At 44.1% G+C, this 16,829-nt stretch overlaps 1 protein-coding gene across 1 annotated transcript in view; it reads left to right on the plus strand.

Moving 5' to 3' along the window:
• The first annotated feature begins 7,517 nt into the window (after nt 1-7,517).
• The window catches only part of TBC1D2B (TBC1 domain family member 2B), a 32,271-nt gene continuing 22,959 nt past the window's right edge, over nt 7,518-16,829 (plus strand). The window contains exons 1-2 of the mRNA XM_017816929.1: nt 7,518-7,838; nt 14,434-14,587. Of these exons, the coding sequence (XP_017672418.1) occupies nt 7,518-7,838; nt 14,434-14,587 (475 nt within the window). The remainder of the gene's footprint in view (nt 7,839-14,433; nt 14,588-16,829) is intronic.

Here is a 16,829-nt window from a genome sequence, read left to right on the forward strand (position 1 = left end):
TCTACAAATGTGATTCTATGTAGCCTTTAATCCTAAATTATCTTCTTTTTATCTTTCACAAAAAAGGGGAAAATGGAGGGTAAACCAAAGGAAAGAGTCAAGGTCACTTCCCTGGTCATCTCCTGATTTATTCTGCCCCAAGCAGGACCTTCAGTCACCTCTGTGGCTGCTGAGGCAGCCAATTTCTAAACTCTGCTTTAGCCTAGAAATGTATTATAGGGCCAGGAGGAAAAGACAATTGTGGCAATAATTTTAAATCAAGATTCATAGCTGGTTTCTTTTTTGTGAATGGGATTTGCTTTCCATCTAATATCATCCTTTTTTTAATGTTTCTACTGTAGTAGTGTTGCTGGCTGCCTGGTTTTTCTTTTCTCTTTTCTTTTCTCTTTTCTCTTTTTCTCTTTTTCTCTTTTCTCTTTTCTTTCTCTTTTCTCTTCTCCTCTCCTCTCTTCTCTCTTTTCTTTTCTTTTTTTTTTAATTCATTAAATAATTTATTTCCCTTTTAAAAATTATTTTTGTTGGCTCACAATAGGAGTTTTGGGGTTGGTGGGTGGCAGCTTTGATTTATGACTGTGAGGCATGGCAGGGATTTATGATTTGACTGGTTTGCATCTTTAATCTGTGAGCATAATGAGCTGCTAAAAAGAGTTTGTTTAAACCAAAAAAAAAATGTATTCAAACGTTAGTACCACAGAGAGTGGAATTTTGGCCTGATGCTTCTTTGAGTGCACGTGGTCAGTGAAAGCAGATGAACAGAATGGAAAGAGCTGGATGTGCTTCTGGAATATTGTCCCTGCTTTGGGACTGGAGGGTGGAAATTCCCCTTCATTGTGTTTCTGTCTTCAATCCAGTTGAAATCCAAAAAATGCAGAGCACTATTAGATTTTTTTTTTTTAGGAGAGCTTTTCCAAAGTTCACAAGAAGGTATGAGGTATTTTGGTCAAAATTTTGGATAGATTCTTACGGAGGATGAGCCCAGACTGCTGCGTCACCAACGGGTGAGTGCACGAGTTTTATTATAAAAGGCTGTATTTTGTCCATTACTGAAGAAGGAACAATGTATAGTTTGTATCCAGAGTCTTCCAAAAAGGACAGGAGGGTCTGGACTCTGAGAAAGAGTCTTTTCTTGGTTAACATAGTTATTCCACTATAAGTACTGGCATTTTGTCTGCTGTAAGATTAGTGTAATTAAGTGCAATTAATGTAATTAAGTTTGTCCCAAAACTGGTCTTTTGGGGGGAGTTATTTCTTCTTTTACTTAAATTTGTTTAGTCAGCTGTAACTGCAAATGTGTGACGATACCTTGAGGATGTCTGAACAGAGGAATAACAACCAGGAAATCCTACCTTGGTGTAACCACAGTTACTGCCTCATGTCCTGCCCCTTTACTCCTTCCTCCAGGAAATTTATCACTTATTTCTTCAGGAATTGTGTCTCCTTTGGGACTGAAGAGCCTGGATCAACACTTAGTGCCCTGGCAGTAATTAAGCCATCTTAGTTGTCCTCATTACTCCTTACTTATTCTCAGTTCTTTCATCAACCTTCTCCCAGGTTCTCCTTCTCTTCTGTCAGCCCTCTCTCCTTTCTGCTGCCTTTCTAGAGTGCTGTGCAGGAGTTATTCCTTTTTCAAGCAGAGGACACAGAAATTTGAAGAGACAGAGCTGAAGTTCTTTGTTTTAATAAACCTGATGTCGCCATATACTCCCCAAACCCTGTCACTTCTCGTGAGAGATGAATTCCAGATGAAAACTCCCCAGGGATCCTTTGGGAAAGCTGCTGCTGTGTGCAGATGTTGCATGCAGGAAATAACTGGGTTATGTCAGTGCACAGCAGTCCTGTGACTGGGAAGCTGTCTGGGAAGCCCTCGAGATTAATTCAGTGAAGCCTTCAGAAGATTCCAAACAAAAGTGTCTTTTTCTAGGATATGGATCTCTTTTCCTAGACTTTTACAGAATTTCCATTGATACTGGTGCAACAGGGTCAGAACAAGTGTTTCTCACTGCCAGGTAAGCCAGTGGTTTGATGTAATTGCAAATTTGGCATATATAGTTCTAGCAAAATTGGATACAGGAGAGCAGTTGTCTGGATACGATGGGATAATTTTCCCCTCACATTTTCTTAGATAGTACTTGATAATATTCGATATCTGCCTCAGCTGGAAAGGTCTTGGGGTTAGTTTGGCTCTAGATTTGAATGTTATGACTTACTCTTGAATCTGTATTTCCTCAGTTTTCCGTGTGCTTCCTGTCTTTATACAAAGCCAAAGCCAGAAGTTCCAAAACAGAAACCCACAGGAAAAGCAGCTCTGCTAATGTTTGTCTTGAGCAGAAACAAATAGCAAGAGAGATTTCCTGCAAAATAATTTTCTTGTGACAAATGTAGCCTGGATTCTAGACCAAATAGTCTGGTTAAATCTGCCTATTTTTAGGTCAGATTGTATCAGTTACTGATTTTTATTTAAAACAAAGGTAAGTGTTTTTCAGTTAACCATCTGTAGTTTTTTCAATCCCATTCAGCTTTGACAAATACATTTAGCCTTTACTATAATATTTGATTTATTTCTTGCAAAGGGGTGAATGGACCTGTGATAAAGATAAAAATTCAAGAAGTAAAATTATTTGGAGAAAGCTTATTTGCAAAGAGCTGATGTGAATGATGTAACTTTTAATTAGTATGTTAAGCAGTTCACAAAAGTTTTGGGCTTTCACAGCAAAAGGAAACTCCCTGTCCAAAGCATTTAGACTGGAATTCATCCCACTGAAGTTCAAACCCTGAAATTGTTTGCTCTCCCTCAATATCTGCTGCTTCCCCATTGATAACAGATGGAAGCTGGAGCAAATACATTTATCACTTGCAAAATGCCTTCCATGTGTGGATCACACTGAACTTGCCACTGCAGATTTAAGCCTCAGTTAAATATCTAAAGATTAGGGAGATAAATGTGAGCTTTCTGGACATTCCAAGTGAAGATAAAAGGGTAAGAAATGAGAAAAGCACATCTGGATCAGGATTCCAGCAGTGGGCACTGGTGGCACTGGGGCTGTGTGTAAACTGGAGCTGTGAGCTAATACAGACTCATCCACTGAGCTCTGGGCTTGGAACTGCTGCAATTCCTGGGAAAGACAACTGGAATGAGGCAGTGAAGGTTTCCCAGCATACCCATGACTGCAGTTATCCCACAGCAGCACTGAACCTTGGCCATGGGCTGTTCTGTCTGTGGAGAGGTTTCTGCTGGGATTTCAGTGGAGGGAGGGAAGTGGACCCACAGCTGCTGAACACGGAAAGGAGAAAGTTCAGGAGCTACTGAAGAAATGTAGTTTTGTGGTTGCAGGTGAAAAGGTGTCAGCCAGGACACAGTGGAGTCAGAGATGAGTAAGAAATTCAGGAAGGGGGCCACAGTGTGACTGACAGGTGAGAAAACTGGCTGGGCCTCTGAAATGTGCTGAAAGGAAGAACAACTTAAACACTAATGGACTGTGTAACTGCTGTTCAGCAGTTGTAATCTGGTGTAAATCTAGGTTATCATAGAACCCTTACTGGGCACTTCTGTAAGTCCCCATTATATTCACATATTATTTGATTCTCCACTGGAAATCAAGTATTACATGGAAGTATATCCATATATATAATAATATAAATAAAGAAGTCCATATCCATGGGAGTAAGTTCCACTGTAAGCAGCTGAAACAATTATGTTTTATTAATTGTGTCATTATATGTGTTTATATCTGTTACCCATTAATCTTTGAATCTCCACAACAGTACTGTAAATTCTTCTGTTTTCCCTCTTCAGCATTCCTGTCAGGCACTGTAGCAGTTCCCCAGCCAGCCTGGATCCACAGGAATGCTGACAGGCCAACGATTATGTGCATATGGATTGCTCAGTTCCTTGCCACAGTTAAGTAGTTCCTGCTTTTCTATTCATAAGGGGTCCAGTTGGACTCCCTCTCCTCTACAAGGCTCCCAACTTGCCTGGATATCTTCACAAGTCAGATCACAGATGTCCAAGTAGAAATCAATGCTGCCATTCACTGAATTGTACAATTGTTGCCTTTTCACAGTGAAGAGTTCTTGATAAGATGCAGTGCAACCACAACAAAAAAGTAAAATCAGTGCATTTAATGTTGTCATATTCTGAACTGGGCTTAGATGAGACAGTTAAATGAAGTTAAATAAGATCTTTCCTACTGAATCAGAAACTGCAACTAAGCTTCCCTGCTTATTCACTGCATCTTTTTTTCATTTTGAGAGGGGAACAAAAATGGGGAATGTGCTGGAGGAAAGGAGCACCATCTAGTGTTTAAAGAATAATGCTGGAGAAGGAAACATTGCCATCAGTTAAAGCACAGACCGTGGAATTCTTTGGCTGACTTGTTTGCATATAGGAAAACAAAATATTCTGGAAATGTAACAATATGCTGTTCTTCCTGGGCATTGTGGTGCCTGCAGGATGACATGTCAGACTGCATCAGGAACAGCAATTTGGAAAAATATTCTGCCTGTTTGTCTGTGTTGGTTAAAGGAAAAGCTGAGGAAAGTTTTTTGTTCCCCACCTCCAAATAATTTAAATACTAGCAGGCAAAACCCACTCAGCCTTTGCAATAATGTGCAATACAGGAGGTGAGTGCTGTACACAACCCTTGGCAGTGACAGTCAGGGGTAACACACTGCAGGAACCTGCAAAATGTTTATCAAAATGCAGCAAAAGTAGCAGCTAAACCAACATCCCAGCAGGCAGGTCTGGACTGACACTGGGGGGGGAGAGGATTTGGGGGGGAGTGTTGTCTGTAGTTCCTTTGTTCTGGGAGGCAAAACCCGACAGATGTTCTGTGCAAGCTCTGAACTCTGGGGTTCATCTCTGACCGAATCCCTGTTTCTGAAAAGTTATCAGACAAGAGACAAAGTAATTTTTGCTTTCTGTTTTGTGAAAGGAAGCAGTGTATGCTCTCGGCCACTCTAATTTTGGAGCGTGATCTCACTTTACCAAAAGCGCAGTACAGATGTGCTGCTTGTAATTTATTGGTGTTTCCTGTGCTTCTGTAAACATGACAGCATGAGCCTGGCACACACACCAGCTGGGCTCCCTCTGCCTCCATAGTAATGAGAGACTCTCTTTTTTTCTTGCATATTTACCTGTTTTTCCAGAATAAAACGTGATCTTATTCGAGAACTGTGAATGCTTACATTCATGATAAGATAAAGCCATTACAATTATCTAGAGTTAGACCAGTCTCTCATTTCTGAGAGTAAATACATTTCTATTTTCATGTGTAGTAGATGGCCTTGTCAGCCAAAAGTGCTACTATTAGTTAATTTTTGGGAGAGAAGAACACATCAGAATAAAAGGGAATTTCAAGTATTTTCATGTCTGACAAGCTTTGTAGTCCTTTTGGGAGTATAACCACTGTTTGTGTACGTGTAACATTGACTTGCCTGTTGCACTGTGCTTAGAAGTTATGTGCACCCCAAAAGCTTTAGTGGCCCTTGCCTCTGGGCAGGGGGGAAATCCTGTCTTGTGATATTGTTATTTTTATTTGTGTTCTAGACATTTCTTAGCAACAGAATGTCATCTGTGTCACCTGTGCATCCAGGACAGGAAAACATGAAAGGAAGAAGCAGGTAAAGGAAAAAGTATTGTTTTCATTTATATTCACCACAACAACTTAGACATAAGTTGCTGTTATTTACCAGTCCACATCTGGATTTGTTTGTGAAAATAAAGGGCCTACATGAAATAAGGAACTTATTTCCCAAGAAGGGGAACTTTCTGTTTACATGAATCATTTGTGAAATTAGGGGGTTCTCCTGCCGTGTGTTGTAAGGAAGCTGAACAGAAAATTGAAAAAGAGAAGTAGTGCCCCCAAAGTTTTGAGGATTTTGGATCCTCTGGTTCTGGGATTTTCTGCAGGACGTAATCATTGACAGCCAGCAGGAGTCAGGGGTGCTCTCCACCGAACTGATGAGATCAGGGGTAAGTGCTGGGGCACTTCAACTTGTCTAAATGACTGAGATAAGGAACCAGCTGCTTCTAAAGAGAATCGGTGTTTTCTCTGTGTACCTTGCCAAGAAAGATGCCACCAGAAGAGCAAGAATACTCTGTATTTGGGGAAGAAGATGCTGAGAAGTATATATGGAAAAAACATTACTGGCCTGTTATTAAAGCAGGATCAGCCCTTCTTACTGTCTGCATTTACTAAGAAGTCCTCACCTTTTGACAGCAGAATCACAGAATCTGATATTCTAGCCTGAAAAAAAAGGGGAAAAAATTAGTCTTAGTTTGCAATGTTTAATCTTTTAGTGGATCCAACTTCATGTCATGTGAGCTGACTGGGGAGATAACCTCCACACCTCAGTTGCTGTAAGGAATCACTCCTGTTTCTCTGCCAACACTGGTTATCTCCTCCCTCGGCACTTCCCTAACCAGTAGGTGATACCTGGAGGGGAGGACTCCAGGAATTCTGCAGTCCCTTATGGCAACCTCCAGGTAGAACCCATGGACAATCACACTGAATATTCAGGTGGTTTATATCCTTTACATCCTTTAGCAAGGAATGAAAATGTTGTCTGGCTGATGAGATGGTTACTGAGAAATGAATCAAGGCATTTAGAAATGAGGACAGAGTAAGAAGCTCTGGGGAATTTAGGATTTCTGGGTAACTTGAACTTCCAAACTGTCAGAATTCAGTCAGATGAACCTATTTCATAAATAGCATTAACCTAATAAAAACACCATGGCAGACATCAGCTCCAGCCATCGTAACAGCTATTTTGACAGCAACCCTTTTGTGCAGTATTTAAGGGTGAGAGTGAAAAGCTTAATGTCATTAAACATGGAACAGTCTCCTCCCAGTTTTGGATGAATGTGCCACATCTGTCTGTTTTCTGTATTTGTACCCAGAGCATGTTTGAAGGAAATAGGCACACACTGTGTTCCAAACATAAGGAAGAATGATGTGAAGTTACCAGTGGCAGTTTGATGTCTTCACAGTGAAGTTTTCTATTGCAGAAGTTCTCTATCACTAGCACCAGAAGTTCCCTGGAGGGAACACTTCTATAAAAACACAGTCTGGTCCGTGGTCGTTCACGACTCTAAACCACATAAGCTGCAGCTTTTCACCCACTGATGCCGCCTGCATTTTCCGTACTTTCCCCCCACTCCCTCGGCTGCTGCTGCGTTGTCAGGCAGGGACAGGACTCGGGATGGGAGACGACACGAGACTGCAGAAGAAGGGCGTTAATCTGACCCTGGGCTAAGGAAGCATTTGGAGAATCGTTTTTGGTTGGTCTCAGCCGTATAACAGCGCACGGGCCGTGTGGAGCGCGGGGAGGCAGCGCCTTCCCCCGTCCGCAGAGCGGCTGCCCGGGCAGGGCCGGGGCCGGGGCCGGGTCCCCCCGCTCGGGGCCGGGGCGGGCGGGTCCGTGCGGGGCCGGGGCGGGGCGGCCCCGGGGCGGGACCGCACTACAAGTCCCGAGAGGCCGCGGGCCGGGCCGGCCCCGCTCCCTGCGCGGCCGCGGCGATGCCGGCGGGCTCCGAGGGCGAGGACGGCCCGGCCGGGGAGCAGCCCGGCCCCGGCGGCCCCAAGCTCTGCGGGTACCTGCAGAAGCTGTCGGGGAAGGGGCCCCTGCGCGGCTTCCGCACCCGCTGGTTCGTGTTCGACCCGCGCCGCTGTTACCTCTACTACTTCAAGGGGCCGCAGGAGCCGCTGCCGCTCGGGCACATCGACATCGCCTCCGCCTCATTCAGCTACCACCAGCCCGAGGCGGGCGCGGCCGCGCCGGGGGACGAGCCCCCCGCCTTCGAGGTGCACGGGCCCGGCGGGGCCGTCGCCGTGCTCAAGGTAGGCCCGGGACTCGTCCTCGACCCGGCCCGGTGCGTCCCTGTCCCCGGTCCTGCCCCATCCCAGTCCCCGTCCCCGCCGGGTCCCCCTCCCGGCCCAGCCCGTGCCCTGCCCGCGGGTTTTGCCCGCAGCCGCCCCGCGCTCTGCCCCGCCGTGCCCCGGCGCGTTGGCACAGGCAGGGAGGTGCCGCTTCGCAAACAGGGGAGCGGCACTGCCGGGCTGTCCCCGCTGTGTGCCCCGGGTCCGTGTCCCCTTCCCCGGGTCCGTGTCCCCTTCCCCGGGTCCGTGTCCCCTTCCCCGGGTCCGTGTCCCCTTCCCCGGGTCCGTGTCCCCTCCCCGGGTCGGTGTCCCCAGCGCCCCTGTGAGGGAGGACACGCCGCCGCCGAGCGCGGTGCGGGACGGGCTGAGGGGCTTCTGGGGAAACGAGTGGGTGGAAGGAAAAGATTTCCGAAGAAATCTGGTGGGTTGTGGTTTTGGAGGCAGAGAGGGAGTGGCCGGGTCCCAGTGTTGGGGTGTTTATTTTGCAAAGATGGTGCGTGGCACAAGTCTGTGTCTGAGTTGCATTGGGAGGAAGGAAGAGGAGGGAGAATTGTTTCCTGAGAGTAGCAGGGGCTCCTTATCTGTACAAGGACTCGGACCTTCGTAGGACGAGAGGCGAATGTGGGGATTGTTTTACATATCTTTCCTCTATTGTCACGCCTAGGAAAAAAAAAAACAACCGAGGAAACCGTTTCCACTCAGTAAAGAAGAAATAAATCCTCCCGAGTATCCGTGATTTTTGATTGCTGTTGAGGCAGATGAGCCCATCAAGGAACGTTCTTGTGCATTGAGTGTGACTTTTCGTGTGAATTTTGTACTTTTTGAGCATAATCCATTAAGCTATTAAACAGTAGCACTTGCTATTGAATATTGGAAGATATCTCTTACTTCTTTAACAGTGGAGAGTTGAGCAGTGATAGCACGTGCTGAGATTGTGGGACGTGATTTTATCAAGCTCTTCAGCATTCTGTTTTGAGAAGTAGAAACGTCAAAATACAGAATCATCAACATACTTTACTGAAGAATAAGCAGGTTATTTAACTAGAAAACTAATGTGATAATAATTTTAACTTATTTGGTGAAGGAAAAGCAGTGCAATCACATGTAAAAGCTACTTTTGTATAGCCTTAACCAAAGTCTTTATTGCTTTCTATAAATCTACTTTTGTAGCCTGGGTATCTGTGTTATGCAAGTTAAAGCTGCGGACTTGGTGTGAGCTTTGATTTTTGGTAGCTGGAGAGTGTTTTGCTCGGTTGGTTTTTTTAATTAGCATTTAGTGATTTTTGTGTGGAAATCTTCAGAAAGATATTTAATGCGTATTTTTTGTTGTGAGGATCCTTTTTCATGAGGAGGGCCTTTATTGAGGACTGTGGGATTTGTGATTAGGAGTGTAGTGGGATATAGTATCTGCCACCTGTATAATAAATAACTAGCCTGTCAGGCAGACAGGAGGAGCCTTGGGTGTTTTCTGCAGTCACGAAGACACAAATCAAACCCAACACTGATGCAGAAGTGTCAGGAACAGGGGGTTTCCTTCTACATATTTTTCTTGGTATCTTTTGGTCTGTGATGCTACTGCTCTGCCCATGTTTTTTGTATCAGGGGTTTTTTCTGTACTCTAGGAAAGAACCTACATAGATTGGAGCTCTCCCTGGGTTTCCCTTATGGGGATTGAGAAGAGGTACCAGTTAAGAAAGTCAAGTTTGTTTCTGTAATTAGCAGAAAAAGCTGATTTTGCTTTGTTGTGCCTCTTGTGTTATGATGATTGCCCTAAAGTGGCTGAGTGATTGTCTGTAAAAATGCTCTTATAGGTGTTTGTGTACTAAGTCAGGAATTAATGAAGATCTTGAGGGATGTTGCAGGACCTACTGGCCTTCCGTGGCCATGTGATTCACCAAGGCTTTTGCAGCTGGAATTAATTTTCTTCTACCCAACGTGGTAGTTCTTTAAGGCCTCTAAAAACATCCTTTGGCTAAATTAGGTAGATGTGGAATTAAGAATTCAAAATGTTAAAAAAAAAAAATCAACCCCAAACCTCCCCCACTCTGATCCAGCCCCTGTTAAAAACAAATGTGATTTAGTCTGTCAAGAAAACATTGCACACAGAGTGCGAGGAATAAAGTGAAGTCAAATGGATTCTTCACCCTGTCACTCACATGCCTTGTTTTCCTCAACTTGCTGCGTGTTCAAAATTTCCACATCTTGTGATCTGGCCTTTCCCAGTCAGGATTGTGGACTCAGAAGAGCAGTAGGAAATTCCAGATTAAACTGATGGTGCTGTTGAGGAATGCATTATTTTTCATAATGCCTCAGTTTTTGGTTAATGTAATGATTTCATCATCTGGATTGCTCAGTCTTCTGTCATTTAATGGGAGCTGAGGGTTGTATGATGTACTCAGTCTTTGTTTCTCAGTTAGATAACAATTTTGGGAGAAACATATTGCTGCCTGTACAGCAAATAAAGCAAATTCTTCATATTTTAGGACTGTAGATAACCAACCTGCCACTTGTGTGATTGTAGCTTTTCTCTACGTTTCCAACAGTTAAAGTACAGTAGAAGAACATAAGTGTGTGTAAAAAGCTTTTCTATTTAAATATATATAACAAGTACCATTCCTTTAGGTGAAGAAGCTCAGAAAATTGTGTACTTTATGAATTATGGCTAGATGACGTTTGAGGATATTTTATGGGAGGCATGCAAATCCTGATCCTGCAGATACTTGGTGTAACAGAATGCTGGTAATACAGTCAAGTGAACATTTGGCTGTGTGCACACAGTGAGGCCTCTCATGAAGGGGGGAAAATATGTATGTATACATATATTTCTAAATATTTTTAAAGCAGTGTCCTGTAGACACACAAAGAAACACTGGCCAGCCATGCTGGACTGTGTCTGGACACTCAAGTGTGGGTGACCTCTCTGTGAACAGTGGTGAGCTGGGAGGGGAACAGAAATTTTTTGAAAGAAAAAAAAATCTTTTCTGGGTTATTGGCCGAGTGTCAGCATTCCAGGCACTGCAGATTTCAGAGCCCAGATCCTTGGAAGTATTGGACACCAGACTTGCTGAAAGGAGGATTACTTTGGAGCTTTTGCTCTAATTTGTCAGTGCTCTGGAAGGATGTGGGTAATGATGGGGGGTTGAGCTTGGACAGCATTGCTGTGGGAACTAAGGCAGATGAGAGGGTGGCTCAGCTGTGAGGGTGATTTGTTGCCTGAGCTGATGCTTTTTCCTTCAAACTCTGCTGGTTAGTGGTTGCAATGCTTTAATTAAGAGTTGGGCTGCCCTCCAGACAAAGCCATCTGGCTCCAGATTTGCTGTTTGAGTGTAGCAGGATTAGTAAATCTTAAGAAAGGCAAACTTTCTGGTGATTAAAAAAAAGCTCAGAGGAGACTTTCCCTGTGTTCAGAGGAGGACCGTGGCAAGAATTCTCATGAGATTCCTCAAAATATCAGGTCTTGTTGCATTTCTTTGGACTCTTCATTGAAGTGTTTTATGTTGGCATACATGTTCCACTAGCGTGTCCAGGTAGAGGAAGCCAGAGGGTGGTTGCTTTTTCCAAATCATTCTTCTGCTTGTGTCATGTGTGCATCAGAAGGTGGCAGTTCTTGCATCATTCTTAGTGGGGGGATATAGGGACTTTAATTAATTAATTAAATGATAATAATTTTCCATCATTGAAGTTGAAAACTGCATAGTACTGTGTGTCTCTTCACTTAAGTGTCCCTTGCTGCTACTGTTGCCTGTAGGTTTGCAGTAGTAATTCCTTTTTTTACACCAGTTTGGGTGGCATTCATGGTGGGTTTTTTTCCTCCCAGAAATGCCTCTGTTAAAATGTGGCTGGTGTGGCTCTGCAGTAAGAAAGCACCTTAGCAATAGTTTAGTCCCAGTAAGGATGTTTTGGTGAGATTTGATTGATGCTGCAGCTGGTTAAATGTCCTGGCTCTCGTGGTGGGCAGTAGCCAAATACTCAGAGAAGTCATGAGAAATGGGGCAAGCATGGGACTGTTCCTTTCTTGGACAGGTAAAGTGAATTAAAAAAAAAAAGTTTGCAAATTTGTTGTGTTTAGGAGTGGGGGAAGAGGGAGACCTAACATGTTCCGTGTGTGTTGGGTTTTTTTTAAACTGTCCATTTCAAACAACAGCTTCAAAGATTAATTTTGTTTAAACAAAACTCATTTAAACAGATTTTCCAGGATAGTGTTTTAACTGTAAATAACTAAGATGCTTACATAAACTCAGCAAAAACCGTTGGAAGGGAGTGGAAAACTCTGGAAGAGAAGGAAGGCTGTGCGTGGGAAGGCAGGAAGGCGAGGTAACGGGCAGGTCAGGAGCAACTGGGAATTTAAAAGCAGCCAACAGGGAGCAGCTCCATTTAAATTAATTCCCGGTTCTCCAAAGATGACTGGGGAGAGAATAACGGGGCAAGTGGTGAGAAAGGGTCATTAAGTTCAAGGAGTCGTGGGCAGAAGTTAATTGCAGGTGTAACTGGATGGGCTCCTGGGTTGCCTCTAGCTGTGTTGTGGTGGCAGGGAACGCTCAAGAGCTACATCCCGTGTCAGTGGGAGCTCCTGGAGTTCTGGTGGGTTCTGCTGGAGCACGGTAAAACACGGCTTTAGGAGGCCTGTGTGCGAGTCCATCTGAAGGAAATGTAAGCTCTCAGGTTGACCAGAAGTGAAGGCTGGTTTAGCCACTGGCTGAAAGTGCAAAGGAAATCCTTGAGCACAAGGAATAGCGGGGGGGATGTTGCTCTTTGCAGGACTGCAGCCTGTGGACTGAAAAAGCTGCTGTGGTCATTGCCACGCTGCCAGAGGTGGCTGTGGGATTGATGCTTCCCCGTGTCCAGTTCTGTGACACTTAGTGAGAAACCTTACAGACAGTTCTAAGCTATTCTTTTGCCAGGTCTTTTTTTTTAGTGGGGGAAATGTTTTTCTCTGGTTTCCCATGAGCAGGCAAGCAAGAATATGTGAAACTAATTTCCACTTCAGATTAGAAGTGTCTCACATATCTTTCCTGTCAACTGAGAACAGTGAACCTGCAGTGTCCTTGTGTATGACTGGTCGGTTTACTAATGTTTCCACGATTTATTTATCTTATATCTTACCCTGTTTATGATGTACTGAGAGGAGCTGGAGCAGCAGCTCCAGGAATAACTGTTTTCTGTTTAACCTCCTTGCACGGTGCTTTGGAGCCATTTGCTGTGGAATGTTGGGGACGTTAAAGCTCCTACAGGTACAAAGAACCAAATGGTAAAACAGAAATGTGTGTCTCTGATTGCTGAACGCTGAGATGGCAAATTGCTGAGCCAGAGAGAGCCCCTGGGGAAGCAACAGTTCTTGTTTGCTGTGCTGTTTGGGCTTTGTCTTGTAATTAGCTACTGCCAGGGTCAAAATATGATGGCAAATGGGTCCTCAATTTGACCAGACCAAAAGTGTTCTATGTATAATGAAGACAGTTCTGTGCCATGGCTGTGCTTCACTGCATTTCTTTCATAAGGAAATGTGTGTTGTTTGTGGCTTTTCATTCTTTTGCGGCTGTGCCTTGCACAGGTGCCCTCTGTGATAAATAGAACAGGAAGTTAAATTGTCTTTAAAGAGCAAACTTAGTCATTTGCCCAAGCAAGGAGGGTTTTTCACTGATAGTGCCACCAAGCACTTGGGGGAAAGGTAGAAACAAGGCTGGCTAGAAGACAAGCACTATTTTTTCTTACAAACCAAAGGACTTAGAGGAGTGTCTCCTCACAAGTGTTAACCTTTTGCTCCTGAAACGTGTCACTGGGTCAGGTGCTTGTCCCAGACTGGCAGCTGAGGATGTATGTTGGGATAACAATAATCTTTCCATGGGAGCACCTGCAGTGTCAGCTGCCATCACTTGTCTCATGGTGTTATTTGTGTATTTTCATTTGATGTGTTTTGAAAAGACTTAGAGCTGTTATTCAAGGTGTGTTTGAATCCTTGCTCACTTATTACCTGTTCACTTTGATCACTTTGGGCTTGTAGATTAAACATTCCTGTTGGGTTTTTTATTTGAAGTATGATTTTTCTATAGGAGCTGTTTTGCTCGTGGGATCATCAAGAAATACAATATGTAGATTTAGTAATTAAAGTAGGAGGCATTGAGATGCATGATTAGTTTGTTGGTTTCTTCTGCTGAGAAAGCAATTTAAAAGGAAATGGGAATCTTCTTGAATGTGTATGGGATCTTTTTTCCTTGATATGGATTGTAGCTCTGTGTTCAAACAGTGCTTTGTGTGTAACTAAAAGATGCTGCTGCGTTTCCTAATGTTTGAGTGTAGAACTGGAGAAGAAGAATGCATGTGACAGCTTCTAATAGAAAACGAATTTGGCTTAAAAATCAGGGAGGGGTGTGTGTGTGTGCATGAGGTGCCTCTGGTACACTGGTGGTTATTTCTTGTAAATCCTGCTGATTCTGAGTGATGGTCCCTTGCTGCTCTGCTCGTTATCTGGGTTGGTTTTCCTGCTGCTCTTGGAAGTGCTGTGTTCGTGCAGCAGAGAACACGCAGTGATCTCACCACTGCTCTGGCTCTGTGTGTTCAGGCTGCCACTCGTCAGGACATGACCTACTGGCTGCAGGAGCTCCAGCAGAAGAGGTGGGAATATTGCAACAACCTGGACGCAGCCAAGAGGGACAGCCGGACCTCCCCCACCCCCAGTGACTTCTCCAAAGGTCTTGTTGCCAAAGACAATCCCGGTACGTTGGAAACTGGAGTAAAACCAGAAGGATGTCTCTCTTCAGTGTCAGCTCAGCAGTACAAGGCTGTGCTGAGAACAGCCTTGGAAGGTGTTTTTTTTGCACCTTGTTTCTATATAAACTTTGTTTACGATGCTATAATTATTTACCATAAATGTAATTTTGTATGTGATTTCGTATCTCTTAAAAAATCTGTTGATTTCTTGTAAAACATATTTTTAGAAATGAAGTAAAATGGAGTAGTGTTATGACTGGGTTTCATTAAGTACAGCTTAGATTAGGCAAGTTGTCTTTCAGTGGTTGTAATATCTTAGTGTAGTAAATATCCTGAGATATAAACTCCAGGTTTTAATGAGGAAAAAGTATTTTTTGGGTTCTGAATGACCATACTTTGTTCCCTAAAAAGTATGGTATGGTGGATCTGTCTGACTCTGATAAAAATGGCTTGCCTTTTAAAACTGGAAAACTGTTTACCCTGATACTACACAAGTGAAATTGAGTCTCTGTAATATGTTTAGGCAAGGAAAATGTAATTTCAGTGTCAGTTATAAAAATGCATTGGTGTATTATACAAAGCTATTCTGTATTTTTTACTACATTGCTCAGGCACTTGTGAATTGTTTTATTTCTGAGCCCCTACAGGAATGGATTGCTTGCTGGTTTCTGTTCTCCATAAATAAGCCTGAGTAAAATCCTGTTCTGTGCCAAGTTAGGCATTAGTAAAACTCTCTTGGGTCAGACATATTTCATCACCAGATTACATATTTGGTTCATCTCAATTTGCTCATGTTAAGTGTTGTTTTCCCCAGCCTTCTGCCCTTCCCCAGGTCAGATCCAGGCTGCAGGATTGTCCTCTAACCCGGTTTGCTGCTTTCCCTCTGCCCCTGGCTGTGTGCTCAGCTCGGCTGTGCTGAGCTGTGTGTCCCTGGGGGGCTTTGAGCCCCTGCAGTGAGTCCCTGCTGGGAGCAGGGCCCAGCTCCTCCTGTGGGCAGTGCCCGTGAGCTGGCAGGGAACAGCTGCTTCTCCACCTTGGGTTTTGGCCCGTGTAGTTTCCAGGAGCGCTTTACTGTAGGGACAGGTGAGTGCCAGGATTATCCTGGGAAAATTGTTGGGAATGCCAGGTGGGATGGCTTGAGAGCGCCTTTGTGGCCACACACAGCCTGGTTGGCAGCTTGTCACACTGGTTGGTGCTGGTGGTGGGAAGGGGAGCAGCCTTTTGCTCTCCCAGCCCTTTGCCTTTCTGCCTTCAGCCTCTCACTCTCTGCTTCGCAGGCTCCCTTTTTGTGTCCCGTTGTCTGACCCTGTGCCGAGCTGGGTGAGCTCAAATGTTAGCCAGAAAGGAAGACTTCTTTGTCATTTCTGCCAGATTGAGGAGTGGAATATGTTTACTGTGCAATCAGGTGACTGCCAGAGCTGATGGAAAGGAGGGAACAAGGCACAGTGGAAAACACAGGGAGGCAGAGCAGAGGAGTAGCAGCCCTGCCCTCTTGGCAGTGGATTGTTGGATCAGATCAACTGGAATATGTAACTTGGCCACAAATCCATTTGTTCTTGTTTGTGCTGCTTCCCTCAGAGCTTGGGTAACACGTGGAATAAACCTGCTGTCACTGCACCGTGTGGAGGTGCTGCTCCCTCACTCCAGTTTGGCAGCAGATCCAGTAATTTAGTCACTGATCTGGCATTTTCCTTTCCTCTAAATTGTTGGGGAGTTTCTGGATGAGCAAGCTGAACGTCTTTGTGTGATTTTTTTTATTATTATTATCTGAATTTGTTTTTAATTTAAATTATTATTGTTTTTAAATCTAGTACAAGGAATGTCAAGGTAAGATAGAGGAGCTCAACAGGCCCATCCCTTTCAGGGACAGCCTGCAGTTAAACTGCATTATGTGTCATTTGGAACTGCATCTTGAGTCTCATTTTTTAGGACAGATCACAGTGATGGCTTTATCGTCAGCTGAAGTGTTTAAGTAAGAATTCCTTCTGGGGGAAATGCAAATAGCCTGAGTGATTGATGATTGTTTCTTCTTTTTAATCAAGTGCTCCAAAAGTTTCCTGTAGAATTAGGGGATTCTCTAAGGCTCTGGTTTGGTGTTGATGACTAGGATGTACTTTATACTGGAGCATAGAAATTGGTTTGTTTTGCTGGTGCCTTAGTGCAGATGCTCTCCCCAATGTTTTAAAAGGGGAAGTGGTCTGTCTTCAGTCCAAAACCAGAACTGCTTACTGGAACCTTGCCTGTTTT

Source organism: Lepidothrix coronata, unplaced genomic scaffold (assembly GCF_001604755.1).
Source record: "Lepidothrix coronata isolate B3197 unplaced genomic scaffold, Lepidothrix_coronata-1.0 Scaffold58, whole genome shotgun sequence".
Classification (NCBI taxonomy): domain Eukaryota; kingdom Metazoa; phylum Chordata; class Aves; order Passeriformes; family Pipridae; genus Lepidothrix; species Lepidothrix coronata.